Source organism: Pempheris klunzingeri, chromosome 8, assembly GCF_042242105.1.
Source record: "Pempheris klunzingeri isolate RE-2024b chromosome 8, fPemKlu1.hap1, whole genome shotgun sequence".
NCBI classification, from domain to species: domain Eukaryota; kingdom Metazoa; phylum Chordata; class Actinopteri; order Acropomatiformes; family Pempheridae; genus Pempheris; species Pempheris klunzingeri.
In genome coordinates, this window is record NC_092019.1 from 171,682 (window position 1) to 195,000 (window position 23,319).

The 23,319-nt window shown below is 45.7% G+C and overlaps 2 protein-coding genes across 2 annotated transcripts; one reads left to right on the plus strand and one right to left on the minus strand.

Annotated features, from left to right (window-relative positions):
• Positions 1–2,724: 2,724 nt before the first annotated feature.
• LOC139204768 (immunoglobulin superfamily DCC subclass member 3-like) lies at positions 2,725–16,908 on the minus strand. Its single transcript, XM_070834761.1, has 14 exons — positions 16,524–16,908; positions 11,061–11,366; positions 10,827–10,971; positions 10,571–10,701; positions 10,238–10,375; positions 9,985–10,143; positions 5,002–5,167; positions 4,441–4,691; positions 4,159–4,323; positions 3,888–4,076; positions 3,539–3,646; positions 3,297–3,417; positions 3,054–3,153; positions 2,725–2,799 (listed from the first exon to the last, which is right to left on the minus strand). The coding sequence occupies exons 1-14, from the start codon at positions 16,906–16,908 to the stop codon at positions 2,725–2,727; spliced, it is 2,439 nt and encodes an 812-aa protein (XP_070690862.1).
• A 215-nt stretch (positions 16,909–17,123) lies between these two features.
• On the plus strand, positions 17,124–23,211 carry polr3glb (RNA polymerase III subunit GL b). Its single transcript, XM_070835585.1, has 8 exons — positions 17,124–17,359; positions 19,391–19,574; positions 20,419–20,548; positions 20,692–20,760; positions 21,539–21,595; positions 21,861–21,949; positions 22,084–22,209; positions 22,866–23,211. The coding sequence occupies exons 2-8, from the start codon at positions 19,455–19,457 to the stop codon at positions 22,950–22,952; spliced, it is 678 nt and encodes a 225-aa protein (XP_070691686.1). The 5' UTR covers positions 17,124–17,359; positions 19,391–19,454; the 3' UTR covers positions 22,953–23,211.
• The last annotated feature ends 108 nt before the right edge of the window (positions 23,212–23,319 follow it).

The window sequence follows — 23,319 nt, forward strand, 5'->3', positions numbered from 1 at the left end:
GTATAATGTGTATTACAGTGTGTGTATAGTGTGTATTACAGTGTATAATGTGTATTACAATGTGTGTATACAGTGTGTATTACAGTGTGTGTATAGTGATTATTACAGTGTGTATTACAGTGTGTAGTGTTTATTACTGTGTACAGTGTGTATAGTGTTTATTACAGTGTGTATTACAGTGTGTGTATAGTGTTTATTACAGTGTGTATTACAGTGTGTGTGTGTGTGTGTGTGTGTGTGTGCGTGTGTGTGTGTGTATACTGTTTATTACAGTGTGTATTACAGTGTGTGTATAGTGTGTATTACAGTGTGTGTATAGTGTGTATTACAGTGTGAATTACAGTATGTGTATAGTGTTTATTACAGTGTGTATTACAGTGTGTGTATAGTGTGTATTACAGTGTGTGTGTGTGTGTGTATACTGTTTATTACAGTGTGTATTACAGTGTGTGTATAGTGTGTATTACAGTGTGAATTACAGTGTGTGTATAGTGTTTATTAGTGTGTATTACAGTGTGTGTATAGTGTTTATCACAGTGTGTATTACAGTGTGTGTATAGTGTTTATCACAGTGTGTATTACAGTGTGTGTATAGTGTGTATTACAGTGTGTGTGTGTGTGTGTGTGTGTGTGTGTGTGTGTGTGTGTGTGTGTATACTGTTTATTACAGTGTGTATTACAGTGTGTGTATAGTGTGTATTACAGTGTGAATTACAGTGTGTGTATAGTGTTTATCACAGTGTGTATTACAGTGTGTGTATAGTGTTTATCACAGTGTGTATTACAGTGTGTTTGTGCCTTCAGCTGAAAACACGACGTTTCTTAAATTCTAGAAATATTTTCAGGTGTTTAAACTACCAACAAAAAGAATAAAGTCAAACAATAAAAACGGAGGTTAATGGAATCATCATAATATTATTAGCAATAAGAATCAAATTTAATGGTTTCAGGTTTTACTTTTGGCAGAATTTCCTCTTCGCCGCCAAACGGCAGCGACGGAAAAATAACAATCAGCTGAAAGTTCTAAAAAAAGAACAGCAGCAGGACATTTTACACATTTCACCTGGACCTGGACCTGGACTCGGGTACCCCAGGCAGGCCTCAGTCTGGTAGGTTTTTGGTTGAAGTCTCTGTGTTTCAGGTTTTTGGCTCTTTTAACTTGTTTGAACACTTGAGCGCTTCGTCTTCAAACACTTAAAAATATATTTTAGCGTCTCATCGTGTTCGTCTGAAATCAAACGCGTTTGTTTTGGTTTGTTTGGAAACAGGAAGTGGAACAAACGTTTAAAACAGAAAATCTTTTGGATCTTTGGACGTTGAGACGTTTGGCTAAAGCAGGAAGCTGCTGTTCATCTACCGGATGGTTAGAGGACATCAGGTCCAACATGGCCAACAAGGCCATTTACCTGCACGTAGGTGACAGGAAGTGGCCTCCTTCACCAAAATAAAACATCAAAACGTTCATTAAAGGGGGACAGAAAAGGACCAGACATCTCCAAACTCTTCAGGACCCAAACAACCTGACAGGTGCGACCTGGATCAGGTCTGGACTCAGGATGGCACTGGACTCTAGAAACCTGATACCTACAGAAGACTTTTAGTTCTGGCAGGGTCTTGTTGAAGCTCAGGACTACGGTCATATTTTGGACTTTGGTGTTTGGACCGTAAACTCTGAGACTCGGCAGAGATACCGGATCAGATCTGGGAGGTTTGGACTGTTAAAGGTCCGCCTCCACCAGACCTCAAACGTTCAGACCTGGAGCTGGTCTTTGGGCCCTGGAAGCTGCTTGAGTCGGACAGGAAGAGTCCGGTCTTCTGAGAGGGGGACCTGGTGGACTGTTCCACTGCTGGACGGTTCAAGGGTTCGAAGGTTTCTGGACGTTGGCGTCGGTGCAGAAGGTAGACGATGGCACCGTGGCCCAGCCAGAGCCTTTTGGTTCTAAGGTAGCTTAGCTTGACCAGCAGCAAGAGGCTAACGGCGTTTGGCGTTGACCCTGAGGTAGCTCTCTTTGGAGGTAAAGAGTTTGGTGGGGGGGTTGGGGGGGGGGTGCAGCTGAATGTGGACTTCCTCTCCATCCTGGTCTGAGGTGAACTCAGTGAGACAAACAAACACTAAACATTAATGTGGCGTAGAGGAGCGCTAACGCCCTCCACGGGCACCGGCTGACCAGGAGGAATCAGTCCCTTTGGCTCTGGGCCTCAGAGGACCCACGGGGGGCCTCCTGAGGGTCCCTGGGGTGCCGGACTCCGGTCAGACCGGTAGAAGGCCTCATTGGGCAGGAAGCTCGGCACCAACGGTGACAAATGCAAAATGACCCAAACTGAAGGAAAAAGGTTTTGGTTTAAACAGGAAGCAGCCGGGACGCCACATCTGATACCACACGGGACCCGCCAGAGTCACATGACCAAGTGGCCACATGGTCATGTGGTCAACATGTTTCAAAAAGTCTCAGCTTTGGTTTCAGGGTGAATTGTGGTGGAGGGTCGTGGACATCTGTGAGGGGGGGTTGTGGTGTTGTGAAGGTTTTTGTTCCCGTGTGGAATCAGACGCCGTCCAGGTCGTCCTCAGACAGACTCTTCTTCATCATCATCATCATCATCATCACAATAATCTCTCATTCATCCGTTCATAAAGGCTGACGTGGCTGTAAGGCTGACAGGAGGAGAGGATGCCACTTCAGGCTGGGGGGGTGGGGGTGTTTGGGGGGTGGGGGGTACGGGGGCTTATCCGGTGGCGGGCTGGAAAGGTGGCGTTGAGTCGACCATCACCATCACAGGATGAGGGGCAGAGTCACACCTCTGTGGGCGGAGCAGACAGGAAGTGTTAGATAATGATGCCTGAGTCAGACCACCAAAATAAAAGACTCTTCAGAACATGGACGATAACGTTACTCTCCTGTGCTGTGTTTTTGGCAGTTCCGGTTCTGCGTTCTGGTTTAGATCAGTGATGTTTATCAGATGTAGGTTAAATCTGATGGTCACATGACATGAGCGACCCCTGACCACATGACTAGGGAGCAACTGAGAGTCTGTTGTCACGGCAGCAGTGTTACCTGGCTAAGCTCGATGCTCTCAGGTGTGTCACCTTTAGGACCTCTGACACCATTCAGGGTGGGCGGAGCCTCCCAGGACCCTGACTTCCTGCAAAACAGACTGAAGAAAGAGAGGACGATGACATCATCAGGATGGTGATGATGTGAGGATGATGATGATGATGATGATGATGATGATGATGATGATGATGATGATGGTGGTGAGGGTGATGGTGATGGTGATGATGATGATGAAGGTCTTACTTGCGGCGGTATCCCAGTAGGATGAAGAGCAGGCAGCAGAGGATGCAGGCGAGGCCGCTGTGGATGCCGACCAGCAGAGTCGAGGAGCCACGAGACGGATCGCAGTTACAGCTGGGACCATCTGGGACACAGAACCGGCATTTAGACTGGGAAAACTGGGAATACTGGGACCAGTGGGAACACTGGGACCACCGGGAATACTGGGACTGAAGGGGGGTCAGGGATTATGTCCAGGCTCTTACCTGCTGCGGTGTCTCCTCCCTCTGCCAGAGACACCAGTCGACGAGTGGACGGACTGTCCCCGTTCCTGTTGAACGCCACCAGCTGAATCTCGTAGACCGCTGCCGGCTCTGCAGGAAGGAAACAACCAACGAACACGCTGAACACATTCAGACCCATCAGCTCACCACCAGACGGCCGCAAAACCTCCAGTTTCATTTACTCACTTCTATTCTTCATTCTGTTTTCTGTCTTTTTTAATCTGCAAACATCCATCAGGCTAAGCTAGGCTAAGAGTTTTCCCCTGTGTCCAGTCTTTGTGCTAAGCTAGGCTAACAACAACAACAACAACATACTGTCCCTTTAACTGACCCAGGTGGGAGATGGTGTGGGTGTTGATGTGTGCAGGGAAGGTGTCCTGCCCCTGGACGTCTGGGTGGGAGACCCCGCGGTACTCCAGTCTGAAGCCCTCCAGCGCCCCCGGCCGACCGGGCAGCTCCCAGAACACCTGCATGGCCGTCAGGTTCAGCACCTTAGTGAAGAAATTGGGAGCGCTGGGAACTGTGGGACACAAACAGAGTTTACGGTGGACTGTTAAAGGTATCTAAGGTGGACTGTGTCAGTGTGTTTAGGGTGGACTTACCGCCCCCCAGTGTGGTTGCGGTGATGGTGTTGGACTGCTGGCTCCCCCCCAGGGCAGAGTAAGCTTTCAGGTAGATGGAGTAGGTGGTGGCTGCTTCCAGGTTGATGAACTCGTGTCTGAAGGTCATTTTACTGACGGCCTCCTGCAGCTCGGCGCTGTCCGGCTCTGAGGAGGTCACAGGTCACAGTTCAGATCTTAAGTGTTACTCTTCTTTAACCCAGGGTTAAAGACCGTTTGACCTTTGACCTCATTTTATCTCATCTAGTCTGACCCCCCACGTACCCCCCAGCCGTCTGATGTGCAGGACATATCCTATGATCTGCTGGCTGACGTGCTCTGCCGGCTGGTCCCAGCTCAGCTGCAGGCTGCTGGTGCTCTGGGCTGTGGCTTGCAGGCCGGCGGGGGCCTCAGGCAGCTCGGGCCCCTGGCTGATGGCGAGGCGGGCGCTGGCCTGGTTGGTACCGGCACTGTTCTCTGCAATGCACTGATAGATGGCCTCGTCCTCGGGGGTGATACGAGTGATGGCGAGAGTCCTACAGGGTGGGGAGGGAGGAGAGCAGCTGATGATGATGATGATGATGATGATGATGATGATGTCTGAATATAACCGGCCTGTCAGTGATGTAAACGCCCTGTGGCGAGTAGTGGTTATACGCTGTTCAGCTAGCTAGTGCTGTGTTAGCTAATGTTTGCTTCTGTGTGTACTTACTAAATCATGTTCACTTTTAGAGATGATGAGAGTTAAGTACAAGTACCTCACATGTGTACTTAGATAAAGTACTGGGTGCCCCAGTGTTATGTGATGCTGGCCCCCCCGCCCTCCAGGCGTGTCGGCGTTCTTACGTGTTTCCGTTGGTCAGCTTGACATTGCCGCTGGGCGTCAGCAGCTTGCCGTTCTTCAGCCAGATGAGGTGCGGCTCGGGGGCGCCGGACGCCATGCAGCTGAAAACGGCACTGCCCCCCCCAGGCCTGGAGACAGACTGAGGCCACTGGACAAACTCTGGAGGAGCTGCGGAAGGGAGAGGGAGGGAGAGGGAGGAAGGAGAGGGAAGAGGGAGAGGGGAGAGGGGAGAGAGGGGGGAGAGGGGAGAGAGGGGGGAGAGGGAGGAGAGGGAGGAGAGGAAGGAGAGGGAGGAGGGAGAGGGGAGAGAGGGGAGAGAGGGGAGAGGGAGGAGAGGAAGGAGAGGGAGGAGGGAGAGGGGAGAGAGGGGGGAGAGGGAGGAGGGAGAGGGAGGAGGGAGAGGGGAGAGAGGGGAGAGAGGGGGAGAGGGAGGAGAGGGGGGAGAGGGAGGAAGGAGAGGGAAGAGGGAGAGGGGAGAGAGAGGGGAGAGGGAGGAGAGGAAGGAGAGGGAGGAGGGAGAGGGAGGAGGGAGAGGGGAGAGAGGGGAGAGAGGGGGGAGAGGGAGGAGAGGGAGGAGAGGGGGGAGAGGGAGGAAGGAGAGGGAAGAGGGAGAGGGGAGAGAGAGGGGAGAGGGAGGAGAGGAAGGAGAGGGAGGAGGGAGAGGGGGGAGAGGGGGGAGAGGGGAGAGGGAGGAGAGGAAGGAGAGGGAGGAGGGAGAGGGGAGAGAGGGGGGAGAGGGGAGAGAGAGGGGAGAGGGAGGAGAGGAAGGAGAGGGAGGAGGGAGAGGGGGGAGAGGGAGAGGGAGGAAGGAGAGAGAGGAGGGAGAGGGGGGAGGGAGAGGGGGGAGAGGGAGAGGGAGGAAGGAGAGAGAGGGGGGAGAGGGAGGAAGGAGAGGGAGGAGGGAGAGGGAGGAGGGAGAGAGGGAGGGAGAGGAGAGTAGTAGTATTATTAGTAGTGGTAGCAGTACTTGGAAGTGGAAGCAGTGGAAGCATCATCATCATCATCATCATCATCATCACCACCATGAGGAAGACTATATCATATTATGGACTATTTTACATAAAACATGAACTGTGGATGAAATCGCTCACTTCAGTCTGAACTTGAACTTGTCTCTTTGTGTTTGAACACCACTTTGACCTCTGACCCCCCCGAAAACACACACGCCCCCGCAGACAGACAGGTGCTGTCTCGCCTCCTAGTCCGTCTCCACAGCAACAGAGGCCATAAACACAAGAGTCTCTGTCACCCCAAGTGACCTGCTGAAGGACCGCCCCCTGCTCTACATACGGGGTCAGAGGTCAGAGGTCAGAGGTCAGAGGTCGGGGTGAGGAGGGTAAATAGGAGCCATTCATCAATGGAGGGGAAAATTTTGTGTGTGTGTGTGTGTGTGTGTGTGTGTGGGGGGGGGGGGGGCTTAGGAGAGAAATAGAGTTGATTTGTGGAGAGACGACAACCTTTCACACACTCTGTGACTCAAGTTCAAGAGCAACACACACACACACACACTAACACACATTCACTAACACACACACGCACTAACACACATTCACTAACACACACGCACACACACTAACACACATTCACTAACACACACACACACTAACACACATTCACTAACACACACGCACACACACTAACACACATTCACTAACACACACACACACTAACACACACTGACTAACACACACAATCACTAACACACATTCACTAACACACACACACACACACACACTAACACACATTCACTAACACACACACACACTAACACACACTCACTAACACACATTCACTAACACACATTCACTAACACACACACACACTCTCTCACTCACACACACACACTAACACACATTCACTAACACACACACACACTAACACACACTGACTAACACACACAATCACTAACACACATTCACTAACACACACACACACACACACACTAACACACATTCACTAACACACACACACACTAACACACACTCACTAACACACATTCACTAACACACATTCACTAACACACACACACACTCTCTCACTCACACACACACACACACACACACACTCACACACACACACACCAACAGAATAAAGTCCTCATTGTGGAGTGGGACCCTTCACATGCTAATAGTTATTCTAATGAAGCTCTCAGTGTGGGAAACACACACACACAATGAGCCGGTTGACCTCTGACCCCCCCTCAGCCCTCTGTCAGCTCCTCTGTCTGCAGCAGGAGGAAGAGGAGGAGGATGAAGGCCAACTTCCTGCTGCTGGTCCCCATCTGAGGATGTCTGCTGCGACTACATTTATAGATGTTTATAAATGTTTATTGATGTTTATAAATGTTTATAGATGTTTATAAATGTTTATTGATGTTTATAAATATTTATAGATGTTTATTGATGTTTATAGATGTTTAGGAATGTTTATTAGTGGTTATAAATGTTTATTAGTGTTTAGAAATGTTTATAGATGTTTATAAATGTTTATTGATGTTTATAGATGTTTATAAATGTTTATTGATGTTTATAGATGTTTATAAATGTTTATTAATGATTATAGATGTTTATAAATGTTTATTAATGTTTATAGATGTTTATTGATGTTTACAGATGTTTAGAAATATTTATTAGTGTTTATAAATGTTTATTAGTGTTTATTAATGTTTATAGATGTTTATAAATGTTTATTGATGTTTATGAATGTTTATTAGTGTTTAGAAATGTTTATTAGTATTTATTAATGTTTATAAATGTTTATAAATGTTTATTAATGTTTATAGATGTTTATTGATGTTTAGAAATGTTTATTGGTGTTTATAAATGTTTATGAATGTTGATAGATGTTTATAAATGTTTATTGATGTTTAGAAATGTTTATTAGTGTTTATAAATGTTTATTAGTATTTATTAATGTTTAGAAATGTTTATAGATGTTTATTGATGTTTACAGATGTTTAGAAATGTTTATTAGTGTCTATAAATGTTTAATAATGTTTATGAATGTTTATTAGTGTTTATAAATGTTTATTAGTATTTATTGATGTTTACAGATGTTTAGAAATGTTTATTAGTGTCTATAAATGTTTATAGATGTTTATAAATGTTTATTGATGTTTATAGATGTTTATGAATGTTGATAGATGTTTATAAATGTTTATTAGTATTTATTAATGTTTAGAAATGTTTAATAATGTTTATGGATGTTTATAGATGTTTATGAATGTTTATTAGTATTTAGAAATGTTTATTAGTGTTTATTAATGTTTATAGATATTTATAAATGTTTATAGATGTTTATTGATGTTTATAGATGTTTATTGATGTTTACAGATGTTTAGAAATGTTTATTAGTGTCTATAAATGTTTAATAATGTTTATGAATGTTTATTAGTGTTTATAAATGTTTATTAGTATTTATTAATGTTTATAGATGTTTATTGATGTTTATAAATGTTTATTAGTGTTTATACATGTTTATTAATGTTTAGAAATGTTTAATAATGTTTATAGATGTTTATGAATGTTTATTAGTGTTTAGAAATGTGTATTAGTGTTTATTAATGTTTATTTACAAACCTGCTCACAAAACAATCGCACACACACACACACACACACACACTGTAAGCAGGACAGCGCCTGTCATTATCAGAAATTAATAATATTAATAATAATCCATCAAGCCATTGATTCCTGATCATGGTCACTGATGAAGTACAATGTAGTATAATGTAAAGTAATGCAGTATAATGTAGTATAATGCAGTATAATGTGAAGTAATGCAGTATAATGCAGTATATCGCAGTATAATGTGAAGTAATGCAGTACAATGCAGCATAATGTGAAGTAATGCAGTATAACGTGAAGTAATGCAGTATAATGCAGTATATTGCAGTATAATGCAGTATAATGTGAAGTAATGCAGTATAATGCAGTATATTGCAGTATAATGCAGTATAATGTGAAGTAATGCAGTATAATGCAGTAATGCAGTACAATGCAGTATAATGTGAAGTAATGCAGTATAATGCAGTATATTGCAGTATAATGCAGTATAATGTGAAGTAATGCAGTATAATGCAGTATAATGTGAAGTAATGCAGTACAATGCAGCATAATGTGAAGTAATGCAGTATAATGCAGTATAACGTGAAGTAATGCAGTATAATGCAGTATAACGTGAAGTAATGCAGTATAATGCAGTATATTGCAGTATAATGCAGTATAACGTGAAGTAATGCAGTATAATGCAGTATAACGTGAAGTAATGCAGTATAATGCAGTATATTGCTGTATAATGCAGTATAATGTGAAGTAATGCAGTATAATGCAGTATAATGTGAAGTAATGCAGTATAATGTGAAGTAATGCAGTACAATGCAGTATAATGTAAAGTAATGCAGTATAATGCAGTATAACGTGAAGTAATGCAGTATAATGCAGTATATTGCAGTATAATGCAGTATAACGTGAAGTAATGCAGTATAATGCAGTATAATGCAGTATAACGTGAAGTAATGCAGTATAATGCAGTATATTGCTGTATAATGCAGTATAATGTGAAGTAATGCAGTATAATGCAGTACAATGCAGTATAATGTGACGTAATGCAGTATATTGCAGTATAATGTGAAGTAATGCAGTATAATGTGAAGAAATGCAGTATAATGCAGTATAACGCAGTATAATGTGAAGTAATGCAGTATAACGCAGTATAATGCAGTATAATGTGAAGTAATGCAGTATAATGTGAAGAAATGCAGTATATTGCAGTATAATGTGAAGTAATGCAGTATAATGTGGAGAAATGCAGTATAACGCAGTATAATGTGAAGTAATGCAGTATAATGCAGTATAATGTGAAGAAATGCAGTATAACGCAGTATAATGTAAAGTAATGCAGTACAATGTGAAATAATGCAGTATAATGCAGTATATTGCAGTATAATGCAGTACAGCGCGAGGTAACGCAGTATAAAGTAGTACCTTGTACCACTAGGCGTCCGAGCGCCGTCCTCCTGGACCTACTTCCTGGTCTGTTGGCGGAGCAGACGTAGACTCCTGAATGCTGCAGCGTGGCGTCAGAGATCATCAGGTTACCTGTTCCCAACACCTGGATCCCCTCCACGCCGATCGACCGGCCGTCTGACACACACACATATGCATGATGTTACCATGGTTACCGACTGACAGGTCTGATCGATAACACGTCACTAACTGAAGGTTAACGTGTGGTTACCAAGGCGACTCCAGGACACGATGGGACGCGGGTTTCCTGTGGCGATGCATTCCAAAATGGCGGTCTGGTGAACATTGATGGTGAGGTTCTGAGGACCGGACAGGATGACGGGCTCCCGGTACGTCCTGGACCCTGCAACTGGACCCACAAAGACCAGAACCCAGCATCAGCACCCAAGAGACACAACCTAGGGGGTCCATGGGGGGGCTGAGGTCTGATATGTGTCATGCTGGACCCTGAGTCAGTCTGTCAGGTTCCATACTGGGACCTGAGCTCGGTCTGTCAGGTGTCTATAGGGGGCCCTGAGTTCAGTCTGTCAGGTTTCGTTCTTACCGGTGACAGACAGCTGGGCCTCGTGGCTGTATCGAGTGTTGGCGATGTTTGAGGCGACACAGCGAAACAAACCGCTGTCTGTCCGCCGAACACTGGTGATCTGGAGCACGCCGTTAGGCAGCAGAGTGTACCTGCAGGACACGGACACACATTAAACATGTAAGAAACATATATGTTCAGTACATGTGTTCAGTGTGTATCAGACACAGGTTACATGAAGCACATGTTAATGCTACATGGAACATGTGAAGCCCACCTGGGGTCCTCGGTGCTCAAGGGGCGTCTGTCTCTCTGCCAGGTGATGTTGGCCTCTGGGATTCCGTTTACCTGGCAGGTTAATCTGGCCACACCCCCTTCATCCACAGCCACCGAGTCTGGGTGAGACAGGAACTTAGGGAGGGCTGGGGGGGGAGACAGGCTGGTGAATACACGACGCTGTTCATGTGTTTATGTTCTTAGTATGTTGTTAGTATGTGGTCATGTGACTCACATGCGAGCAGGACGCGGGCCTTGCGGCTGATCAGCATGCCGTAGCGGTTCTGTGCGGCGCAGTCGTACTCTCCTGCGTCCGTCTCGTTGCTCTCTCGTCTCTTGGAGAAGTTCCTGATGAGCAGTGTGCCGTTATTCAGCACCGTGGCTCTGGCACCGGTCGCCACGGGAACGCTGTTCTGTCTCCAGGTGATGGTGATTGGTCCCTCTCCCTCCACCTGACAGTCCAGCATCAGGGGGCGGTCCCTCACTGCGATGACATCACTGGGTTCAGTGAGGAAGGCCAGCTCTGATGCTCCGCCCACACCTGAGAGGAGAGACCAGGTGAGACAGAAACAGACCTGAGATATAAACCAACTGTTCATGTTCACATGTATCATATCAGCATGGTGGTGATGGTGGTGATGGTGATGGTGATGGTGGTGATGGTGATGGTGATGGTGATGGTGGTGATGGTGATGGTGATGGTGATGGTGGTGGTGGTGGTGATGGTGGTGATGGTGATGGTGGTGATGGTGATGGTGATGGTGGTGGTGATGGTGATGGTGGTGATGGTGATGGTGATGGTGGTGATGGTGATGGTGGTGGTGGTGATGGTGATGATGGTGGTGATGATGATGATGGTGATGGTGGTGATGGTGATGGTGATGGTGGTGATGGTGATGGTGATGGTGATGGTGGTGGTGGTGGTGGTGATGATGGTGATGGTGGTGATGGTGGTGATGATGGTGGTGATGATGATGATGGTGATGGTGGTGATGATGGTGATGGTGATGATGGTGATGGTGGTGATGATGGTGATGGTGATGGTGGTGATGGTGGTAATGGTGATGGTGGTGATGGTGGTGATGGTGGTGATGGTGATGGTGGTGATGATGGTGATGGTGGTGATGGTGATGATGGTGATGGTGATGGTGATGGTGGTAACGTTGGTGACGGTGGTGGTGGTGGTGATGATGATGATGATGATGATGACGGTGATGATGGTGGTGATGGTGATGATGATGATGATGATGATGATGATGATGGTGATGATGATGATGATGATGATGATGATGGTGATGATGGTGGTGATGGTGATGATGGTGATGGTGATGGTAATGATGATGATGGTGATGGTGGTGATGATGGTGATGATGATGATGGTGATGGTGGTGATGGTGATGGTGATGGTGATGGTGATGGTGGTGGTGATGGTGATGATGGTGATGGTAATGATGATGATGGTGATGGTGGTGATGATGGTGATGATGATGATGGTGATGGTGGTGATGGTGATGGTGATGGTGATGGTGGTGATGGTGGTGATGGTGATGGTGGTGATGGTGATGATGGTGATGGTGATGGTGGTGATGGTGATGATGGTGGTGATGATGGTGATGGTGATGGTGGTGATGGTGGTGATGGTGATGGTGGTGATGGTGATGATGGTGATGGTGATGGTGGTGATGGTGATGATGGTGGTGATGATGGTGATGGTGATGATGATGATGATAATGATGATGATGATGGTGATGATGATGGTGATGGTGATGATGGTGATGATGGTGGTGATGATGATGGTGATGATGGTGGTGATGGTGATGATGATGGTGGTGATGGTGGTGATGATGGTGATGATGATGGTGATGATGGTGGTAATGATGGTGATGATAATGATGATGATGGTGATGATGATGATGATGATGATGATGATGATGATGATGATGATGATGGTGATGATGGTGATGGTGATGGTGGTGATGATGGTAATAGTGATGATGATGGTGATGATGGTGGTGATGATGGTGATGATGATGGTGATGATGGTGGTGATGATGGTGATGATGATGGTGATGATGGTGGTGATGATGGTGATGGTGATGATGATGGTGATGATGGTGGTGATGATGGTGATGATGATGATGATGGTGGTGATGATGGTGATGGTGATGATGGTGGTGATGATGGCGATAATGATGATGATGATGGTGGTGATGATGATGGTGATGGTGATGATGATGATGGTGATGATGATGGTGATGATGATGGTGATGATGGTGGTGATGATGGTGATGGTGATGATGATGGTGATGATGGTGGTGATGATGGTGATGATGATGATGATGGTGGTGATGATGATGATGGTGAAGACAATGGTGGTGATGATGATGATGGTGATGATGACGATGATGGTGATGATGGTGGTGAAGACGATGGTGATGATGATGACGATTATGATGATGGTGATGATGACGATGGTGATGATGATGAAGATGATAACAATAATCACAAATCAGCTTTCTATCCAGTTCACACGCTCTGCTGCTCCTGTCTGTGCTCCCGTTGCCTTCTAGTCTCTGATCAGTAATCAGTAATGTGTTTGCTCTCGAACAAAAGGAGACAAACCAGCATTTAGTGCTGAAGTGGGTCAGTGAACGCATCGCCCCTCCTCTTTTCAACTTGAACTTGGTTGGGATGACTTTCCCAGCGACCCCCCCAGACCCCCCCGTCCTGCATCTTGTTCTCCAGCTGCTGCTTCAGATGTGGGAGGACAGATTCGCCGTGACGTCTGGTCCCAGCCCCCCCCCCAGTATGAATGACGACAATAATGACAACAAAAGTGTGAACCAGACACAACAGACCCCCCCACCCCAATCCGCCAAATCCCCCAAAACACCACAAACACACCAACTCTTGTCAGCCAGCAGCTGCTCCACAAAAACATCCTCAGAACCACAGAATCAAAAATCTGTCCATGTTCTCCTGGTCTGATTCTCTTAGCCTGGTTCTCCTGGTCTGGTTCTCTTAGCCTGATTCTCCTGGTCTGGTTCTCTTAGCCTGGTTCACCTGGTCTGGTTCTCCTGGTCTGGTTCAGTTCTGCTCATTTTTGAGTTCTAGTTCAGCTTTGTTATCAAAGAACAAATGAACCTCTGATGAAGAGACTCCTTCAGTCTGTGCTGCTCTGGAAACATGTTTCTGATGCTGTACTCAGTAACTGAGCCAAACTGAGCCAAACTGGGCCAAATCTGGCCAGAGCAACGCCACACTTTCCTCTGCAGTGCCAGAACTGAGCCGACACTGGAGACAGGTTCTGGACAACCAGGAGAGTCCTGAACCTGGACCAGAACCTGACAGCCGTCTGATTCTGGCGACCACGACCAGGCCGAGGTCCACTTTTTTCACTACAGCCGACGCCGAGCCATAATCAGTCTGACTCGGCTGGTCCTCAGTGATGTCACCAACAGAGGAGACACCTGGAGCTGTTCGGTCCTCCAGGTTCAGTCGGGCTCAGGTGTGTCCTAAACCACTGATCCATCACAGCAGACTCACAGCAGTCAGGCGTCAGGTGCTGACACTCAGCCACATCTGGACCAGAACCGGTGAACCAGTGAAGCCGTCTGTTCACAGTAACATGATGATAGCACATCATGAACAGGAAGTGGACAACTGGACAGGTGAGGATCCACTGACACTGTGAGGACCTACTGACACTGTGAGGACCGACTGACACTGTGAGGACCCACTGACACTGTGAGGACCCGCTGACACTGTGAGGATCCACTGACACTGTGAGGACCGACTGACACTGTGAGGACCTACTGACACTGTGAGGACCGACTGACACTGTGAGGACCCGCTGACACTGTGAGGATCCACTGACACTGTGAGGACCCACTGACACTGTGAGGACCGACTGACACTGTGAGGATCCGCTGACACTGTGAGGACCGACTGACACTGTGAGGACCTACTGACACTGTGAGGACCGACTGACACTGTGAGGACCGACTGACACTGTGAGGACCCGCTGACACTGTGAGGACCGACTGACACTGTGAGGACCCGCTGACACTGTGAGGACCCGCTGACACTGTGAGGATCCACTGACACTGTGAGGACCCGCTGACACTGTGAGGACCTACTGACATTGTGAGGACCCACTGACACTGTGAGGACCCGCTGACACTGTGAGGACCTACTGACATTGTGAGGACCCACTGACACTGTGAGGACCCTGGGGTCTCGGTTCTCACACGGCCTGTGTGGGTCCACCTGATCAGCTGATCCTGATCTCTGTCGTGTCTCTGGCTGCACGTTCAGGATTAAATCCAACCGCACCCCATCTGGGTCCTCATTATACAGCTGGGGGGGGGGGGTCATTTAAAACACTGGAGCAGACAGTCCAACCCCCAACGCTGAATTAACCCTCCAAATCCCCTCATCCCCCCACCCACCCACTGGCCCCCTGCAGACGGGACCTTGGCCCCTAAAGGTCATGAGACTCACAGTTCAGGTTCAGCAGCCTAACCCCCCCCATTGTCACACGCCCAAATCTGACTGTGAACTTCACAGTGACGACCCCCCAAAACAGACCAACCCCCGACAGACGAGCAGTAAATCCTCTATTAGAAACACCCTGACGTGTCCCACTGACGATGAAGATGATGGCGAAGGTTCAGATGTGAGAACAGAATCTGAATGTGACCCCCCCGTCAGGCATTTAGACACCAACATGTGAACTAATGTGGATTTTAAAGTGTTTTAAAAACACCAGAATGACCCTTTAAAACAGCTGATGAAGCAGCACGTCGCACCTTTAATAGGTAACATCACCCTGTGTTTGATGATGTCATGTTGGATTAAAACATCCTCACAGGAATAAGACACACACACACACACACACACACACACACACACACACACACACAGTGAAGAGGCTTTTGTTAGTAACTCGATTTCAACTCAAGTTCAAGAGCAAAACACACACACACACTCTCACACTCACACACACACTCTCTCACACACACACACACACACACACACACACCGTCTGTATGAAAATGAGGCTGAGTTAAATTAACTGATTTTTGAATTGAGTCTGGTTCACAAACCGTTTTTTTCTGCTTTGTTGCATTTTGTTTTTGTTCAGTAAAGTTTTGATGATTTTATTTGTGTGTGAAATGAAAAACCATCAGGTTTTCTGATCAAATGATGATCAAAGACAAGACGCTCAGATCAGGATCCTGATGGTTCATCTTCATCATGTCTGAAAGAATCGTGGTAGGGTTTTATTGATCTGTGTGTGTACTCTGTAGTACTCTGCAGTACTAGTACTCTGTAGTACTCTGTAGGACTAGTACTCTGTAGTACTCTGTAGAACTAGTACTCTGTAGTACTCTGTAGGACTAGTACTCTGTAGGACTAGTACTCTGTAGTACTCTGTAGTACTAGTACTCTGTAGGACTAGTACTCTGTAGTACTCTGTAGAACTAGTACTCTGTAGTACTCTGTAGTACTAGTACTCTGTAGTACTCTGTAGGACAGTCAGTCAGTCAGTCAGTCAGTCAGACAGTCAGTCAGTCAGTCAGTCAGTCAGTCCTGACTGATTTCTCATATCTGAATGATGTTTTATTGATTATAGATTTAATAACCCTCCTGTGTCTGTGATGAAGATGAGTAGTAAAAGATGAAGATATCAGACCTGAGCAGCAGAGTCCCAGCAGCATCATCATCATCAGCAGCACCATCGGCGTCTCCATCATCCAACTCTTCATCATCTTCATCTTCCACTTTAAATCCAAATCATCAGAAAGTTCCAGAAGCTCCCAAACACACCGATAAAACTCCCTCCTCTTCCTCCTCTTCTTCTCCTTCTCCTCTTCCTCCTCTTCTTCTCCTTCTCCTCTTCCTCCTCTTCTTCTTCTCCTTCTTCTCTTCCTCGCCGTCCTCCTCTCTGGACTGGAGCTGCTTCTGGTCTGATGTGGATCAGCTGATGATCCAGACTCAAACCAACCCCACAGGGACAGGCCGAGGGGCGGGGCCTCTGGGAGGGGCGGGGCCTCGGTGACCCTGAGGTCAGGTGACATGAGGACGGGGAGGGGTGGGGTCACAGCTGAAGTCAACTTGGAGCTGCTGGATCATAATGGAGTGGGGGGGGGCACAGAAACATGGAATATAGAGGGAAAAGAAAGAAGGAATAAAGGAGGGGAGGCCTGTAACTGTGTAACACACACTCCGGACAGCGGGGGGCGGCACCGGGAGGACCGGAGCACCACAGAGGAAGAGGAAGACGAAGAGGAAGAGGAAGAAGAAGAGGAGGAGGAAGAAGATGGCGGCGCGCGGGTTGGTGTAAACAAAGATGTTGTTTTGTCTCCGGGAGGAAAAGTTGAACCTCTGAAGAAGAGATGAAAGACCGCGGAGGAGAAGAAGAAGAAGAAGAGGAGGGTCAGTACGTTCGCACTGATTAAACCACCGAAGAAGAACAAGGGTCGATAACTACAGTCTTCAGAAGCCGCGAAGAAGAAGAAGAAGAAGGAGGTATGACTCACCTGTTAACCTGGGGGGGGGGGGGGGGGGCAGCCAACCAGCGCTGTTAACTAGTTGTTAACTAGCTGTTAACTAGCTCCTTCAGTCCTCAAACCAGCTACAGTAATATAGACAGCTGTTGGTAACGTAGTAATACTGCATCCTAGTACTCACTCAGTACTGCATTATAACTCAGTACTGCATTATAACACTCAGTACTGCATTATAACTCAGTACTGCATTATAACTCAGTACTGCATTATAACACTCAGTACTGCATTATAACTCAGTACTGCATTATAACTCAGTACTGCATTATAACACTCAGTACTGCATTATAACTCAGTACTGCATTATAACACTCAGTACTGCATTATAACACTCAGTACTGCATTATAACACTCAGTACTGCATTATAACTCAGTACTGCATTATAACACTCAGTACTGCATTATAACTCAGTACTGCATTATAACACTCAGTACTGCATTATAACTCAGTACTGCATTATAACACTCAGTACTGCATTATAACTCAGTACTGCATTATAACTCAGTACTGCATTATAACACTCAGTACTGCATTATAACTCAGTACTGCATTATAACACTCAGTACTGCATTATAACTCAGTACTGCATTATAACTCAGTACTGCATTATAACACTCAGTACTGCATTATAACTCAGTACTGCATTATAACACTCAGTACTGCATTATAACACTCAGTACTGCATTATAACTCAGTACTGCATTATAACACTCAGTACTGCATTATAACTCAGTACTGCATTATAACTCAGTACTGCATTATAACACTCAGTACTGCATTATAACACTCAGTACTGCATTATAACTCAGTACTGCATTATAACTCAGTACTGCATTATAACACTCAGTACTGCATTATAACTCAGTACTGCATTATAACACTCAGTACTGCATTATAACACTCAGTACTGCATTATAACTCAGTACTGCATTATAACTCAGTACTGCATTATAACACTCAGTACTGCATTATAACTCAGTACTGCATTATAACACTCAGTACTGCATTATAACTCAGTACTGCATTATAACTCAGTACTGCATTATAACACTCAGTACTGCATTATAACTCAGTACTGCATTATAACACTCAGTACTGCATTATAACTCAGTACTGCATTATAACTCAGTACTGCATTATAACACTCAGTACTGCATTATAACTCAGTACTGCATTATAACTCAGTACTGCATTATAACACTCAGTACTGCATTATAACTCAGTACTGCATTATAACACTCAGTACTGCATTATAACACTCAGTACTGCATTATAACACTCAGTACTGCATTATAACTCAGTACTGCATTATAACACTCAGTACTGCATTATAACTCAGTACTGCATTATAACTCAGTACTGCATTATAACACTCAGTACTGCATTATAACACTCAGTACTGCATTATAACTCAGTACTGCATTATAACACTCAGTACTGCATTATAACTCAGTACTGCATTATAACACTCAGTACTGCATTATAACTCAGTACTGCATTATAACACTCAGTACTGCATTATAACTCAGTACTGCATTATAACACTCAGTACTGCATTATAACTCAGTACTGCATTATAACTCAGTACTGCATTATAACACTCAGTACTGCATTATAACTCAGTACTGCATTATAACACTCAGTACTGCATTATAACTCAGTACTGCATTATAACTCAGTACTGCATTATAACACTCAGTACTGCATTATAACACTCAGTACTGCATTATAACTCAGTACTGCATTATAACACTCAGTACTGCATTATAACTCAGTACTGCATTATAACACTCAGTACTGCATTATAACACTCAGTACTGCATTATAACTCAGTACTGCATTATAACACTCAGTACTGCATTATAACTCAGTACTGCATTATAACTCAGTACTGCATTATAACACTCAGTACTGCATTATAACACTCAGTACTGCATTATAACACTCAGTACTGCATTATAACTCAGTTTGATTCTCTGTTCATTCTTTCAGGATCCAGATTCACCTCCAACCACCTGACCCCCCCGACCTGTCTGACCCACCTGGTCCAGGTGTGATGGCGGGGCGGGGCCGGGGGCGGGGCCGGAGGATGATGACTTTCAGTGTGGAGGCCGTCGGCATCAACAGAGGAGACAGTTTACCCCCATCAGTCCAACAGCCCACACCCCTGTTTCCTGTGAGACACACACACACTCACAGGCACTCGCACACGCTCTCACACACACACTCACACACACACACACACACACACACACACACACACACACACACACACACTCACACACACACACTCACTCACACTCAGTCACACACACACACACACACACACACACACACTCACGCACACGTACACACACACTCACTCAGTCACACACTCACACTCACACACACACTCACACACGCACACTCACACTCAGTCACACACACACACTCACACACACACTCGCACTCACACACACACACTCACTCACACTCAGTCACACACACACACACACACACACACACACACTCACTCACACTCAGTCACACACACACACACACACACACACACACACACACACACACTCACGCACACGTACACACACACTCACTCACACACACACTCACTCAGTCACACACTCACACTCACACACACACTCGCACACGCACACTCACACTCAGTCACACACACACACACACACACTCGCACTCACACACACACACTCACTCACACACACACACACTCACACACGCACTCACACTCACGCACACTCACACACACACTCACTCACTCACACTCACTCACACTCACTCAGTCACACACACACACATTCGTACACGCACACATAGAGACACACACTCACACACACACACACTGCTGGTTCAGCTACCTGGGACCTGAACACATGATCAATCAACAGGGATTAGTGTCAGAGACAACAGACAGATGAGGCCAGCAGGGCTACTCAGTCCTTGTCTGATTTGATGTTTGTGAAAGCACTGCAATCTGGGACTTGTAGTTGACTGTGTGTGTTGTCCAGGTGATGGAGCAGAAGCCCCTCCCCCTGGCTGGTGGTGAGGAAGCAGAGTACCTGTTAGCTCTCAAACAAGAGTTCAGAGGAGCCATGAAGAGTCTGCCGTGCTTCATCCAGCCAGCCGCTGCTCACAGAGGTCAGAGGTTTCCTGTTCAGAGGGGTTTTATTGTGGAGGTCTGTGTATGTTTCCTGTACGGAGGGGTTTTATTGTGGAGGTCTGTGTGTGTTTCCTGTACAGAGGGGTTTTATTGTGAAGGTCTCTGTGTGTTTCCTGTACAGATGTTGAGAGGTACTCTGATAAATATCACAGCAGCGAGCAGACGGACGGACTGACGGACTGGAGCCCAGGTCAGAGTCACTGATACTACTAGTACTACTACTAGTACTACTACTGATACTACTACTCACAATACTACTAGCAGTACTAACAATGCTGATAATACAGTAGTAATACTACCGATAGTACGAGCACTAATACTAATACTCAATGTATGGTACATACTGTACTGCACTGTACTACAGTCCAGTGTGTACTAGTGTGTACTGCAGACCAGTGTGTACTAGTGTGTACTACAGTCCAGTGTGTACTGCAGTACAGTGTGTACTAGTGTGTACTGCAGTCCAGTGTGTACTAGTGTGTACTACAGTCCAGTGTGTACTAGTGTGTACTGCAGTCCAGTGTGTACCAGTGTGTACTGCAGTCCAGTGTGTACTAGTGTGTACTACAGTCCAGTGTGTACCAGTGTGTACTACAGTCCAGTGTGTACCAGTGTGTACTAGTGTGTACTACAGTCCAGTGTGTACCAGTGTGTACTGCAGTCCAGTGTGTACTAGTGTGTACTGCAGTCCAGTGTGTACCAGTGTGTACTACAGTCCAGTGTGTACTAGTGTGTACTGCAGTCCAGTGTGTACTACTGTGTACTACAGTCCAGTGTGTACTGCAGTCCAGTGTGTACTAGTGTGTACTGCAGTCCAGTGTGTACTAGTGTGTACTACAGTCCAGTGTGTACTAGTGTGTACTGCTGTCCAGTGTGTACTAGTGTGTACTGCAGTCCAGTGTGTACTAGTGTGTACTACAGTCCAGTGTGTACTAGTGTGTACTACAGTCGTGTCCTTTCTGTTTCAGACTGGAAAAGGTTTCCTAAAGAGCTCAGAGTCCACGTCAAGAAACGCAGTAAAGATGGTGAGTACACAATAGTACTCAATAGTACACAATAGTACACAGAGTGTGTGAGTACTCACATTAATCCGTTATCTCCTTTATCTAACCTGGATCTAATGTCTCCACCTCACCTTCAACATACTTGAAACATGATCGTTGGGTGTATTGATTGATGAGCGTATTGATCGATAGGCGTATTGATTGATGGGCGTATTGATTGATGGGCGTATTGATCGATAGGCGTATTGATTGATGGGCGTATTGATCCCTGCTCTGTGTCTCTCAGGTGCTCCAGCCAGTCACTCTGACAGACTTCAGTCTGGTCAGAAGAGGAAAAGAGTCGGAGACAAAGAGGAAGTTCTGCTGAAACTGGAGGTGAGACGACCTGTCTGGTTCCTGTCTCTGACCCCCCCACCCCCACCCCGGAACAGAGTCTGGAACATAGTCCTGTAATTGTTATAGTTATTCCCCCTTAATTAAACACATCTTTCCACCTTAACGTGTGTCAGACCCTAGAGAAGAAGGAGGAGCGGGGGGGGAGCTCAGGGGAGGATGAGGAAGGAGAGGAGAAGAAGAAACAGGAGGAAGAGGAGGCCGAGGGAGAGGAGGAGTATGACGAAGAAGAGTTTGAGGAGGTGAGAGACTTTTACTAAACACAAGATTTAATGAATGAAGTTTGGTTTGTACTCGTTACTCACCATTTGTTTCTCATGTTAAAGCTCATTAAGACAAACGTTCATGTTTATTACGATCAATTCCCCTTTTTCCTGTTAAAGGGAAGTTTTTCTGGTAAAGGCGAGTTTTTCCTGTTAAAGGGAAGTTTTTCTGTTAAAGGGGAGTTTTTCCTGTTACAGGGAAGTTTTCCAGTTTAAGGGGAGTTTTTCCTGTTAAAGGGAAGTTTTTCTGTTAAAGGGGAGTTTTGCCATTAGAGGGGAGTTTTCCCTGTTAAAGGGGAGTTTTGCCATTAGAGGGGAGTTTTTCCTGTTAAAGGGAAGTTTTTCCTGTTAAAGGGGAGTTTTGCCGTTAGAGGGGAGTTTTTCCTGTTAAAGGGACGTTTTTCTGTTAAAGGGGAGTTTTGCCGTTAAAGGGGAATTTTTCTTGCTTGTGTTAGGATTCTTGAATCTTTGAGTCTCTGAATCTGTTTATGAACTGGTGCTGTATAAATAAAGACTGATTGACTGATTTACTGCTTTATTGATGGCTGATTGCTTGATTGATTGATTTGTTTGATTGATGGATATTGATGACTGATTGCTTGATTGATTGCCTTCACGTCATCTCTGGTTTCCAGGAGACTGACTATGTCATGTCGTACTTTGATAACGGGGAAGAGTTCGGAGGTGACAGTGACGACAACATGGACGAGGCTATTTACTGAAACACCAGCATGTAGACCGATCCGGTCTCCTCAAATGGCGTTGGTCTTGTATTTTCCAGCAGGTTTGATCAGTTTGATCAGTTTGTGTTTGTGTGTTCAAACCGTCCAGCATCTCTTTTATAATTTCTGTTGTGGGTGAATGTGGGAGTCGCTCTGAGAGGGTTTTTAAGCTTTTCAATCGATGTTTTACCTGTTTTATCTTCACTGTGGAACGACGTGAATCATGTGTGTTGGATAATAAAGTGCAGCTACTAACGGACATGAGATGTTTCCATGAAGTGTTTGTACGTCAGGTGTGAAGGGATTGAACCAGACTCCCGTTTAACTTCTGGAGAAAAAGACAAAGTCAGACTCAGACAACGATTAA